This window comes from Aythya fuligula, chromosome 6 (assembly GCF_009819795.1).
Source record: "Aythya fuligula isolate bAytFul2 chromosome 6, bAytFul2.pri, whole genome shotgun sequence".
Lineage (NCBI taxonomy): Eukaryota > Metazoa > Chordata > Aves > Anseriformes > Anatidae > Aythya > Aythya fuligula.
This window is the reverse complement of record NC_045564.1, coordinates 5,337,819-5,348,997: the sequence shown is the minus strand read 5'-3', so window position 1 is coordinate 5,348,997 and position 11,179 is coordinate 5,337,819. Positions and strand designations below refer to the sequence as shown.

Sequence of the window (11,179 nt, the reverse complement as noted above, 5' to 3'; positions counted from 1 at the left end):
CGTGGAGTTGTGGGGAGCGGCTGACTTGAGGTTTATGTGTTACTGTAAAGTTGGAGTAGACTGGGAGAGCGTCCTTTTCTCTGCCTTGTGATTGCCTGGCTTGTAGGTTGCCCAACATACTGGTAGCATGGAAACTGCTGCTGGCACTAAGCTGGAAGGCACTCCCAGAGCAGCGATTTGATTTTCCTTCACGTGGCAGAGAGCAGCAAAAGCCATCACCCTGCCCAACACGCTTCATCTCCACAAGACACATTCCTCCCCGAGCACTCGGGTGCTGCGTGAGGGCTTCCCCCATCCCCTCTCTGCGCCACCACAGCCTGCGGGAGGCTCCCCAAGATGGCGGCCGCGCCTCAGCGCGCCGCTTGGCGCCTCCCCGCCCGGCGGCGCGCGGCCTGCCGGGACGCACCGGGCGCTGCCTTCCCAGCCTGCCCCGCGGCACCGCCGCTTTCCGGTGCGGCCTCCCCGGTGGCGGCGGCGGCGCTGTCCCGGCCGGGCCCGTCCCGTCCCTCCCGTCCCGGTCTCTTTCCCTTCCCTTTCCCTTTTCCTTCCCCCTTCCCCGCCCGCCATGCCCCCCAAGAAGCAGCAGCAGCCGGCGGGGGGCAGCAAGAAGGCGGACCAGAAGAAGAAGGAGAAGATCATCGAGGTGAGGCCGGGCCCCGACAGCGCCGCGGGGAGGTGGAAGGGGGGGGGGGGGTTCTGGTGTCGTTGCTGGGTCCGGCTGTGTGGGATAATCTCGCTTTTATGTCGGATAATTTCGCTTTTATGTCGGGTCATTCTTTCCCAATACATTTCTTTATTGATAGGCTTTCCAAAGGTGTGTTTGAACTACGCTGTGATCACTGGGTGAACATTGTTATTTGTTCCAGAGAAGGGAGAAAAAAAAAAGCTGTCAAATCAAAGGCACAGAGAGTTTTAAAACGCGGGTATTTCAGCTACAAATAATTTCTGTTTCAGATACGTGTGTGAAACAGAGCCATCCTTTTTCTTTTAATGGAAACTTGAACAGGTTTGGTATAGAAACTTGTCTCTAGTAATAAAACTGAAGATGTGGAGGAAGAGTTGGCTCAGGCAGTGTAAACAGCAGCTTATTGCAGCGGAGTTTAGGATATGCAAACACACGTCTGGACTGGATGTGGGGGAAACACTTAAATCAGTACCGTAAGAAAATGAAATGCTTACAAAATACTTGGGGAAAAAGAGGAAAATGTTGAATGCGGCAGTGTTGACCTGCATGACGTGAAGATCAAAGATTTATGTATGAATACTTGCAGAGGGAAATAGTAGGTGGTTTCAAGCAGATAGAAGGAAAAGACAGTGTTTATGACTATTCAGGGTTTTTTTTTCCAGATGTAGCTTGTAATCAAAAAGATCTTGCCTATTTGTCTTGAGGAGTCTTAAAACACTGCGTGCAAACACGTGCATTAATATTTGGACGTGATTGGATCTGGGGAGAAAAGCAATAGCTCACAAAGCAGCAGCATTTAGTCCTGTCTTTGGAAAAGCGAATTTTAAAGATTGTACAAATGGGGAATGCTGTCCATCTTGTTTCTTGGATTGGTCACGTTGCTAGATGTGCTAAATGTTGCTAAATTTGTGTTTAACTAACAATCTGAGAGGAGTGGCAAGGGTTTTGTTATGTGTTTTTTTTTTATTTTATTTTGTAATAACTTGAACTTGCTCTAATTGTTGGTCAGTCTTAAATAATTCATGCTCATCTTTTGACTTTTAGGACAAAACCTTTGGCTTAAAGAACAAAAAAGGTGCAAAACAACAGAAATTCATCAAGGCTGTGACTCACCAGGTTAAATTTGGTCAGCAAAATCCACGCCAGGTAAGCAATGCATCTGTAACGTTTTTCCTACTGGGTAGTGGAATCATCTTTACTGTACGTACTGATTGTCACATGATACTCAAGTAGAAAACAAGTTCAAATGCTCTTTTTTTTTTCGATTCTCACCTAATCTAAGAAATAGCAAACCATGAAAAATAAAAATAATTTGTATTTAGTTGGGCATTGAGGTAAAGTTTGAAACAGTTACAAACTCTCATGTGCTTGTTATTCTACCCATGGAAGTACTTACTATAATTTCAAGTGGACACAAGTCTTACAATTGCATGTCTGCTTGATAAATTGGTCAGAGAAACTGAAATTTGGAGACACTGCTATACTGCTTTGCTCTTATTTTGTATCATGAAGTAAAATGTGATGTGGCTGAGTTACAGTGTTTTGCTTTGTCAGAAAGCACAGATTTCACAGAAATATTACTCCAATGGATGCAAGCCAGGTCTTGCTGCTACAGTGCTAGAGAAGTTAGCTGCTAGGTATTCAAACAGCTTCCTGTTACATGAATAAGCCTACAGAATAATGTCAGCTAACCTCATGATGTCATAACTGGTGTTGAATTCCTTACATAGCATTAGGATAATCTAATAAATGTCAAATGCAACTTTAATGTTGATGCTCATGTCATGAGATGTAAAATCCTTGAAGTGGTAAGGATTATTTGATGGCACTTTGAAAGCATAGATACTATTCAGGCAGTCCTGAAATTTCTATCTCAAGTCATGTAGCACTTAAAACAATACTATATGTAAATTAATCAGACAAAAATAATTTGTTCCTCAAATACTCCTAGCTATTAACTGGTGGATGTTAGAAGCTAGTTTCAGGACAGTTTATGCCTGTCTTATCTTGTAAAATACTTTTCAGTATTTAAATCTGTCAAGATTAAAAAAAAAAAAAAAACAACTATTTTCATCTTCATGCTTCTGGAATCCTAGGGTGAATCAAAAAAAAAAATTAAATAAAAAGATGTTTTTGTTTATAAATTACTGCTTATTGTTGAAACATTAATTTGTTGAGTTCATATAGGTTTAAACAAATAGTGTTCCAAAAGTAGTTTGCTACTTCTACAGACAAATACCATGAACATGCTACTGGTATACGTGACAAGAATAAAATAGCACATGGGATACAAAAGAGAAGCTTTTTGCATGGATCTTGAAGTACCTGGATAGATTAGTTGCACTGCTAAAGCATCACAAAAGAGCAGCTAACTTTTCCTTTCCTCGTTGTCCGTCTTGCACTTGGTTTACGAGCTGGTAAAGGTGGAGTAGAGGTAGCAGCATCCCAGACCTTTGACAGATTCTATTTAAAGTGTTTTCTGTTTGAAATGTCACTGCCAGTAGATGGCGTTCGCCGTTCATAAAAGGACAGGAGTTCGGAGAAACGAAGAAATCACAGGCTCCCTGTCTGCACTCCCCTCCCTTGCTAATTGAGAATGATTTGCTGTGCTATTTTAATTTACCATTCATATAAAGTGAGTAATGGCATTCTAATTTTCTATTAATAATTTCAAATTGGGGTCATTGTAGGCTGCTCAAACAGAAAGTGAAAAGAAATTAAAGAAAGAAGATAAGAAAAAAGAACTACAAGAATTAAATGAACTCTTCAAGCCCGTGGTTGCTGCACAGAAAATTAGCAAAGGTATGAGTAACTAAAACTTCCTTTATGTACTGTTTTCATACGTCTACTTCAGGTAAAATAACCTGCTAAAAATGCCAGCTCGCTGGCTGGCTCACTGCCAAGTAGATAGGTCATTTCTTCATATAGTGTACATAGTATTTTGTCTGTAACTGCTTGGCATTTTATTAGGAACTCCTGTGGGGTTACTGGATCTTTAGAATACTGAAGGCTATATTGATATCGACAGGACTTGTAAATACTTGTCCAGTAGATATGTTTCTACTGCCTTTCATTTCTTACTTCCTGAAGGTCAAATAATTACGTCAGTGTGGTGGTGTTTACTTCAAAACCGTAGTTAGTGGTTGAACAGTTCATACTGTAACAACATGTTTATTTTGGAGCCCATGACCAGCCACCTGATTTCTTTATAAAAGAAAGAAAATGATCTGAATGGGTGTGGTTTAGGTTAATGTAATTTATTCCAGCATGTTACTGATTATATTACGGAAATGTTGACATTGAAAAGATGCTTTAACATGTATTAGAGGCAAAAACAATTGTTGTATAGGGAAGATTTTGCATAGAGTGCTATCTGCTATGCGAATAGTTTGTTCAGGCACACGCTTCTGCCACATTTATTTAAGTAGTCAAATGTCAGCTTTGAAATTCAGTCCAATTACCCCACTGTATGAACTGTAATGACACCTTTATCTGCTTGAAGGAAGGAGAGGTGATGAACTCCACATGAAATAACTTTAATATTTAACAACGTGTTTTCATTCTATGCAGATCCTAAAGATGGGATCCTAGCCATTGTGTCTCAGAACTTTTAAGATGTAGCTTTTGCTCCAGATTAGTGTTTACCTTATAAAAATCACTAAAATATGACAATTTTCCTCACTCAGGTGCTGATCCCAAATCTGTAGTTTGTGCTTTCTTCAAGCAAGGGCAGTGCTCTAAAGGAGACAAGTGCAAGTTTTCTCATGATTTGTCTTTGGAAAGAAAGTGTGAAAAACGAAGTGTCTACATTGATGCAAGAGATGAAGACCTTGAGAAAGGTATATAATGCTTCTATGAAATGATAGATAAAAGGTGGCTATTCTGGTTTTGCAATTGTATTGTTAAGATTAAACGAGTTGTGTTGCGTTATATGATCCTGAAGACCAGGGCAACCCATACTGCTGTTTGAAAGGAAGAACAACAGTGAAACATGATTTTAAAAACTTTCTTAGAAGTATTTTTTTGAAGTTATTTTTGATAAAGTATCACATAATGGTCTTGGTGTATTTTAAACCCTGCTGTGTGAAGCGTTATGTTATACAAGTAGCAGTTTGTATGGTGTTTGATCTTTGTTGTAGTTGCTAATTTTGTGCAAGTTCTCCAAAATGCGAGTGCGTAAGGAACAAGTGTGATGAGCAACTGTAGCTGACTGAGAGAACTGTTTCTAATGTTTGCCAGTTGGATGCGGTTTTTGAATTCAAGCTGCTTGAGATTTTTTTCTGAGTTTTCACTTCCTTTTCCCAAATTATTTGCTGGCAAAGTACTCGGGGTTTTACTTTCCCTTAGCAAAGATTAGGGATCTTTATATTAAAATAAATTATTCTGGTTTTCCACAACAGATGAAGTCTCTGACCCTATATAAATTGTAGCTTCTGTCATCCTACATTAGTGTGATTGGATCCTATAGATGCTACTATCCTACTGTTACTGTTCATAATCTTGCTTCCTTTGATGGCACATCCTTTTACCACTGAAAATTTGGTATGTTTAGTATTCAGTTATGTTGTCTGTTCTTCTGGACGTTAGTGTCCAGCCTTTTCTTTTATTCTGTCATCTTGTTCTTCTCTCCCCTTTTCCATTCCAGATAATGTACATATGGAATGACATGTTTCCTAGTCTTTAACCGAAACACACTTTATGCATGTCAAAAGATAAGCTTCTAAGGTTTTTGAGGAAAAGGTCTTGTGAGCATCACAGGAAAGTCTGACAAGTTCACTACAGAAGTCTGAATTTATCTCCCATTCTGTAGATTAACTAAAATGTAAGAATTACTGATTAAAACTGCTAATCAGGAGAAAAGCCACAGGACGGTGCTGTTTAGTGTTTGGTGTGTTTGTGAAATGACCTGTTGTCTTCTTCTAGATACAATGGATAACTGGGATGAAAAGAAGCTAGAAGAGGTGGTGAACAAGAAGCATGGTGAGGCGGAAAAGAAAAAACCCAAAACTCAAATAGTATGTCTTTTTGTCCTTTTTTTTCATTGAGTTGTACTATGTGTTACTTAGCAGCAGAGAGAAGCTAGTTCAGTCATTTGTAGTTCCTGATCTCTTACTTGAAGAGTATTCTTTAGTTTGTGTGCTAAATGCTATGATACCTTTCTGTTGTTTTTTGGGACTATTCACCTTATTTTCAATACCAAATAATTATATGTTCTATTGATTCTTCCTAAATTTGCAAAAAAAATTTAAATTCTGGTGGTTGTGTTACGAATTGCTTGTGGGAAGTTCCAGAATGGTGTATCTTTACCTCAGGATCATGAGCTGGAACGTGTAACATCTGCGATTGGTTACATTTATTTTGATTAAAAGTACACTGGCATTGGTGGGCTGGAATAGAAAGATTTTTAGCATTCTTTTACCTGTGCTGCTCGGTTTACAAAGTACCCAGTTGTCAGTCTTCTGAGTCATCCTGTCTTTCTCAGATTGATTGATAATAAGGGAAAAAAGCTATTGGAATACCTGATAGCTTTAGATAATTAGCTGCACTTCTTTTGTCTACCCTTTTTTAATAGCAGTGCATTTCACACGTTTCTTATCTTCAGTTTTGAGCACACATGGCTGATTTACTGTACTTATGTAGTAGCTATACTAGTATAAATGGGGCTGAAAGAGAATGCAGTGCTAGTGACCTTTGTTTTATGCAGGTCTGCAAATACTTTCTTGATGCTATTGAAAACAACAAATATGGATGGTTTTGGGTCTGTCCGGGTGGCGGAGACAATTGTATGTATCGCCATGCGCTCCCTCCAGGTTTTGTATTAAAAAAAGACAAAAAGAAGGAGGAAAAGCAAGACGAAATTTCCTTAGAAGATCTAATAGAAAAAGAGGTAAAGTTGTCAACAAGGTACCTGTTGGTGGTGTTTTCTTTTCAGTATAATGAAAACAGATAAAATTGTAAATAACTTCCTAATGAATAATTGAAAAGTATAAAATGGTTTTAGAGGCTCTATGAGCTAGGGTGAGGGATACATAGCAATTAATTCATGGTTTCTATTTCAGTAAGTAATTTTCGAAATTAGGTCTGAATATTTACTGTTAGGGTGGATATCCCTAATCCTGTTTTAGGGGCTTTCTCTTTCTTGCTTTTTCCTCTTTTTATCTGTTACAACTGCTTCTATGGGCCTTCCTCGTCCTCAGTTCACTGCTTCCTTGGTTGTCGCATAACTCAATCATGAGGAAGCAACACTAAGAACGGGGCCTCCTCAAGACTTTTCAGCTCTGCTTCTGGCACCGTTGCCTGACAGTGTCAGTTTGAGGAGAACCTAAACTAATGCCGTTGGTTTCTTTCCTCCTACGCTTTTCATGTTAGCTTTCATGTCAGCTCATCTCACTAACTGGAAAATCGTGCGTGGAGTCAAACTTTATGTTGATGGGGTGTGTTTAACAGTGGTAGGAGTGCAAAAGGAATTAGAAAGAAATGTTTTTAATTAGATTCTGGAAAAGAGTAATTAAATCTTTAATATATAGCCTTTGGAAACAATTTCTACCATTAATCAGTCTTTTTACTTGACAGCGTGCTGCCTTAGGACCAAATGTTACCAAAATCACTTTAGAGTGTTTCATTGCATGGAAGAGAAGAAAAAGACAAGAAAAAATAGATAAGGCTGAGCAAGATATGGAAAGGAGGAAAGCAGACTTCAAAGCTGGCAAAGCATTGGTGGTACGTTCTACACTTCAATTCTTTAATATAAGAAGAAAGAGTAAATGAGTTTTGCATTAAGGTAGCTGCCTTGGAATTGTTTTGTTTTTTTTCTTTCATTTTCCTTAATGGCATTTAGAATTCTGTGAAGTGATAAATTAGATTTCTTTCTGTTACTAGATTAGTGGACGTGAAGTATTTGAGTTCCGACCAGAGTTGGTTGATGCAGATGATGAAGAAGCAGATGATACCCGCTATACTCAAGGAACAGGAGAAGATGATGAGGTAAAGAACACGGGCAACTCAAATAATATTTCCAGTTACAGTATCGCAATTTACATGCAAGCTTTGTAAGTTTTTTTGGAGAGTTTAGTAAAACTTAATTTGAGAGTGCAACTCTTACAGTGCAATTCATGTGCTGGGTTCACAATTGAACACTGCTACAGAATATATTTTTCTCAGTTCTGGTGTCAAAAAGGAAGATGAAAAAACATGTAGAAAAACTGCTGAAATTAGAATTTCTGTGGAAGCATCATTTATAGACAGCATCTTGGTGTACTTTTCAGATGGAAGATCCTGTGTGCATAAACGATGTGGATTTGAGCCTCTATGTCCCGAAGGCTGTTGATGAGACTGGTATTACTGTGGCTAGTCCTGAGCGATTCAGCACATACACTTCAATAGAAAAAGACGGTAAGTTCATTATTTAGGTGTCACTTCTAAGGGAATGAATTGTTAAATGCTTCCCAAAAAGCAGGTAGAAATGAGTTCTTGATTCTCCAAAAAGCATCATTTGTTATTTTATTAATTTAAAAAAATATGATCATGGTGTTTGTCGTTACTGAAGGTAAGCAAATGCTATACACTTCAAATTTTTCTGAAATTCAACTTTAAATAAAAGGTAGTGTGTTTGTCCACTTTAAGAAAATCCATGCAACACCTGTTTATTTGGGCAATTCCCCCATCTTTAAATTTAGTAAACAACCAAATGAATAATATCAAAAAATCCAAGCTTCTCTTAATATTTTTCTATCTATCTTAGATTAACTTGTAATTTCTTCAAGTAAAGACTTTATCATTCTTTGCTTGTGGAATGCATACCCCAATTTTTAAGGTTTAACCTTAAAAAAGTCTTTAAAGTGCAGGTGTTGAATTGGGAGTAACTCATTGTTTGACTCAGTTACAATAATAGTAGTTAGTGTTTGAGTTTGTGTTTTTTTAAGCCCGTTCTAATTAATGATCCAAGCCTGTGTATTAATTGGATACATGCAATTTAGCTTATAGAAGTTTGCATATGTAAATTGAAACTATATGAAAAGTGATGATCTCAAAAATTTCAGAGCCTCTTCAGTAGGATTGTGGACTAGTGATTAAGAAATTTTTGACATTGTCATGTGTAAAATCAATATTTTCATTATTTTCAGATAATAAATTAAGTGAAGCTTCTGGCGGTGAGATAAACATCAGTGAGCAAAACGATTTAGAGGAAGATAATGATGGAGATGGGGAGCTGGAAAATGGAGTAATTGATGCAGTTCCAGTTGATGAAAATCTTTTTACTGGCGAGGACTTGGATGAACTAGAAGAAGAACTAAACACTCTTGATTTAGAAGAATGAATTAAAAAGTTCAAGTGCGGATTAAAATCTATGTGACAAAGTGAAAACTGACTACATTTTTTTCTCCTTTTTGAATAGAATTCTTAAACAGGATGTTTATGGTTACCCAGCTGATTCTGAGGGGCATGTGATATACCAGGAGTATTTTCCTTCAATCTCATCTACTCCAATCTTGACTATTATCACAGTAAAATATTCAGAGTAGTTTGTAATTACCTGACAGCTGAATTCACAGAAAATGAGCTGGTATATTTCAACTAAAAGTAGGAAGCGTAACTGCTTTGCCAGTGTGCAAGTGTAAGTGGGCACGTTGATACCAGGTACAGTATGAAATCAAAGGGAACGTTCTTTACCAGAACTTCATTTTAAATGGCGATTGTGTTGATTTAGAAACTGCCTGAAGTATTTTTAGGCAGTATACTAATGGAGCTGATGCAGATATGCTTCTTGAAGTTCTGATAAGCTTTATTTGATCAGCTGGATCCTGAGGATACGGATTGTGAACTGATACATCATACTGTACAGTGATACAGTGTCCTCTGTTTAAAATGTTTTAAACTTTCCCACTGCCTTTTGCCAACAAAACTGTAAATAAAAATTATCAACTTTAAATGACCCGTGTTGGTTTTCTCTTAAGTGAGGATATTACAGCAAACTGTTAACTTCATTTTTTTAATACACTGATAAACACTTTCTCTCCAGTCCTGATACAGTAATGCAGATGTTGGCTTAAGTTAAATTAGGGCTAATTGCAATTAGATTTTTTTCTACACTTTGTGCAGCCTGTAAAATTGAGCAAATTTACAGATTTAAAAACAGTGACTTTTCCCTCCTCCTGTTCTGCTCTCCTACCTGTCCATTAACAGTTTTAATACACCATACGACACTTGCTGCTGTTTCCAGCTAATGCTTTCCCTGCTGAGTTTGTATGTTAGCTAAGACTGGGAGCACTGCAGAGCAGGGACGTTATGGTCTGTCTAACAAATGTCTGTCAGATCGTTGGTGTTATAGGTAACACCAAATTGTGCAGTAATAACACTCGCCTCAAAGTGGAGCAGTGGATTTCATTGCATACCCTGCAGGGAGCAGTTACTAAGGTTTAAATAAGTCAATATGCCCTTTGAAAATTTATCAAAACCTTACCATAAGGACTTTCCTGTAGCAGTGCTTTTTCAAGCGGGCTGTGGGTTATGCCTCATTGCCATGGTACTAAGTGTCTATAACAGTACTGCTGTTCTAATGATACCGTTTGTATCAACGTTTTTCTAAAGGTTTCAAGTTACTTCTTAAAGACTGTTAAAGTTCATGGCATTGCTAGTGAGCTTACTTGAACCGCTTTTGATTGGGAATACTAGCTTTAATGGTTATTTTTGACACTGCTGAATCAACTCTTATTAATGCTATTTCTAAAATAGCTGACCTTTTTTTTTTTGCCCTTTTAGGAATCTTTGTGGACTTTTTTTTTTCTTACAGGAACAAGAAGCAGTGTTTAGGAAGCAGAGACCTACTGGAATTGACTTGTAACTCTAAGTGTTTAAGGAGAAGCTGCAATATCAGATAATAAATGTTTATTTCTGGAGAATTTTCTCTCGTGGCCAAAAGTAAAGTGTTGAGAGATTATTGTATTACACTGGCCAGCGACAGGACAGCTGGATATCAGGACACTTAAGAATGCAATTCATGTTTGAATGTATGATGCGTAATTTTTCAAAGTTGTATATTTTAAATGGGAATAAAAGTGATTTAATCATCATTACGGACAAAAATGACTTTTGTCTTGGAGGCTGTTATTTTGTGTGTAATAGTGATTTCTGTAATGCTGATCCATTGCACTGATCTAAAAATCTTAGGTCTTCACAGTTGTGCTAAATGTTAGGATGGAGTGGCCTTTGATACTACTTAAATACATTGAATATCCATGAGTTGAAGAAAAAGTTACTTTCATGGGCAGGAGACATTGTATGTTAATATTTCTTACTGGACAACAGTCCTCAACTATTTTTTATGGGGTGGGGGGGGGGATGTCAATGAACTTTGAATGAAGCAGTGGTACTTTTTGTGGTGATTCAGTACTGTAAATATTAGATAGTTTTTCATTTCCCAAATAGATTATATAGCAAGAACTTGCACATACAAATCAGTGTATTTTATGAATACTTTCGCAATTCTTTAGTCAG

General features: G+C 37.8%; 1 protein-coding gene across 1 annotated transcript; it reads left to right on the top strand.

The window, feature by feature from the left end:
- Window positions 1–542: 542 nt before the first annotated feature.
- ZC3H15 (zinc finger CCCH-type containing 15) lies at window positions 543–10,768 on the top strand. The gene is made up of 10 exons (XM_032190223.1): window positions 543–643; window positions 1,730–1,831; window positions 3,376–3,487; window positions 4,372–4,524; window positions 5,609–5,700; window positions 6,390–6,572; window positions 7,259–7,405; window positions 7,565–7,669; window positions 7,951–8,077; window positions 8,809–10,768. Exons 1-10 carry the CDS (start codon window positions 566–568, stop codon window positions 9,000–9,002), a joined length of 1,293 nt encoding a protein of 430 aa, XP_032046114.1. The 5' UTR covers window positions 543–565; the 3' UTR covers window positions 9,003–10,768.
- Window positions 10,769–11,179: the final 411 nt, after the last annotated feature.

What these genes read in the sequence shown, in the direction of transcription:
- ZC3H15 (XM_032190223.1), top strand. Translation starts at nt 566, where the DNA reads ATGCCCCCCAAGAAGCAGCAGCAGCCGGCGGGGGGCAGCAAGAAGGCG. An exon ending in GAACAGGAGAAGATGATGAG is followed by an intron (nt 7,670 to 7,950) that starts GTAAAGAACACG and finishes TGTACTTTTCAG; the next exon opens with ATGGAAGATCCTGTGTGCAT. An exon ending in CACTTCAATAGAAAAAGACG is followed by an intron (nt 8,078 to 8,808) that starts GTAAGTTCATTA and finishes CATTATTTTCAG; the next exon opens with ATAATAAATTAAGTGAAGCT.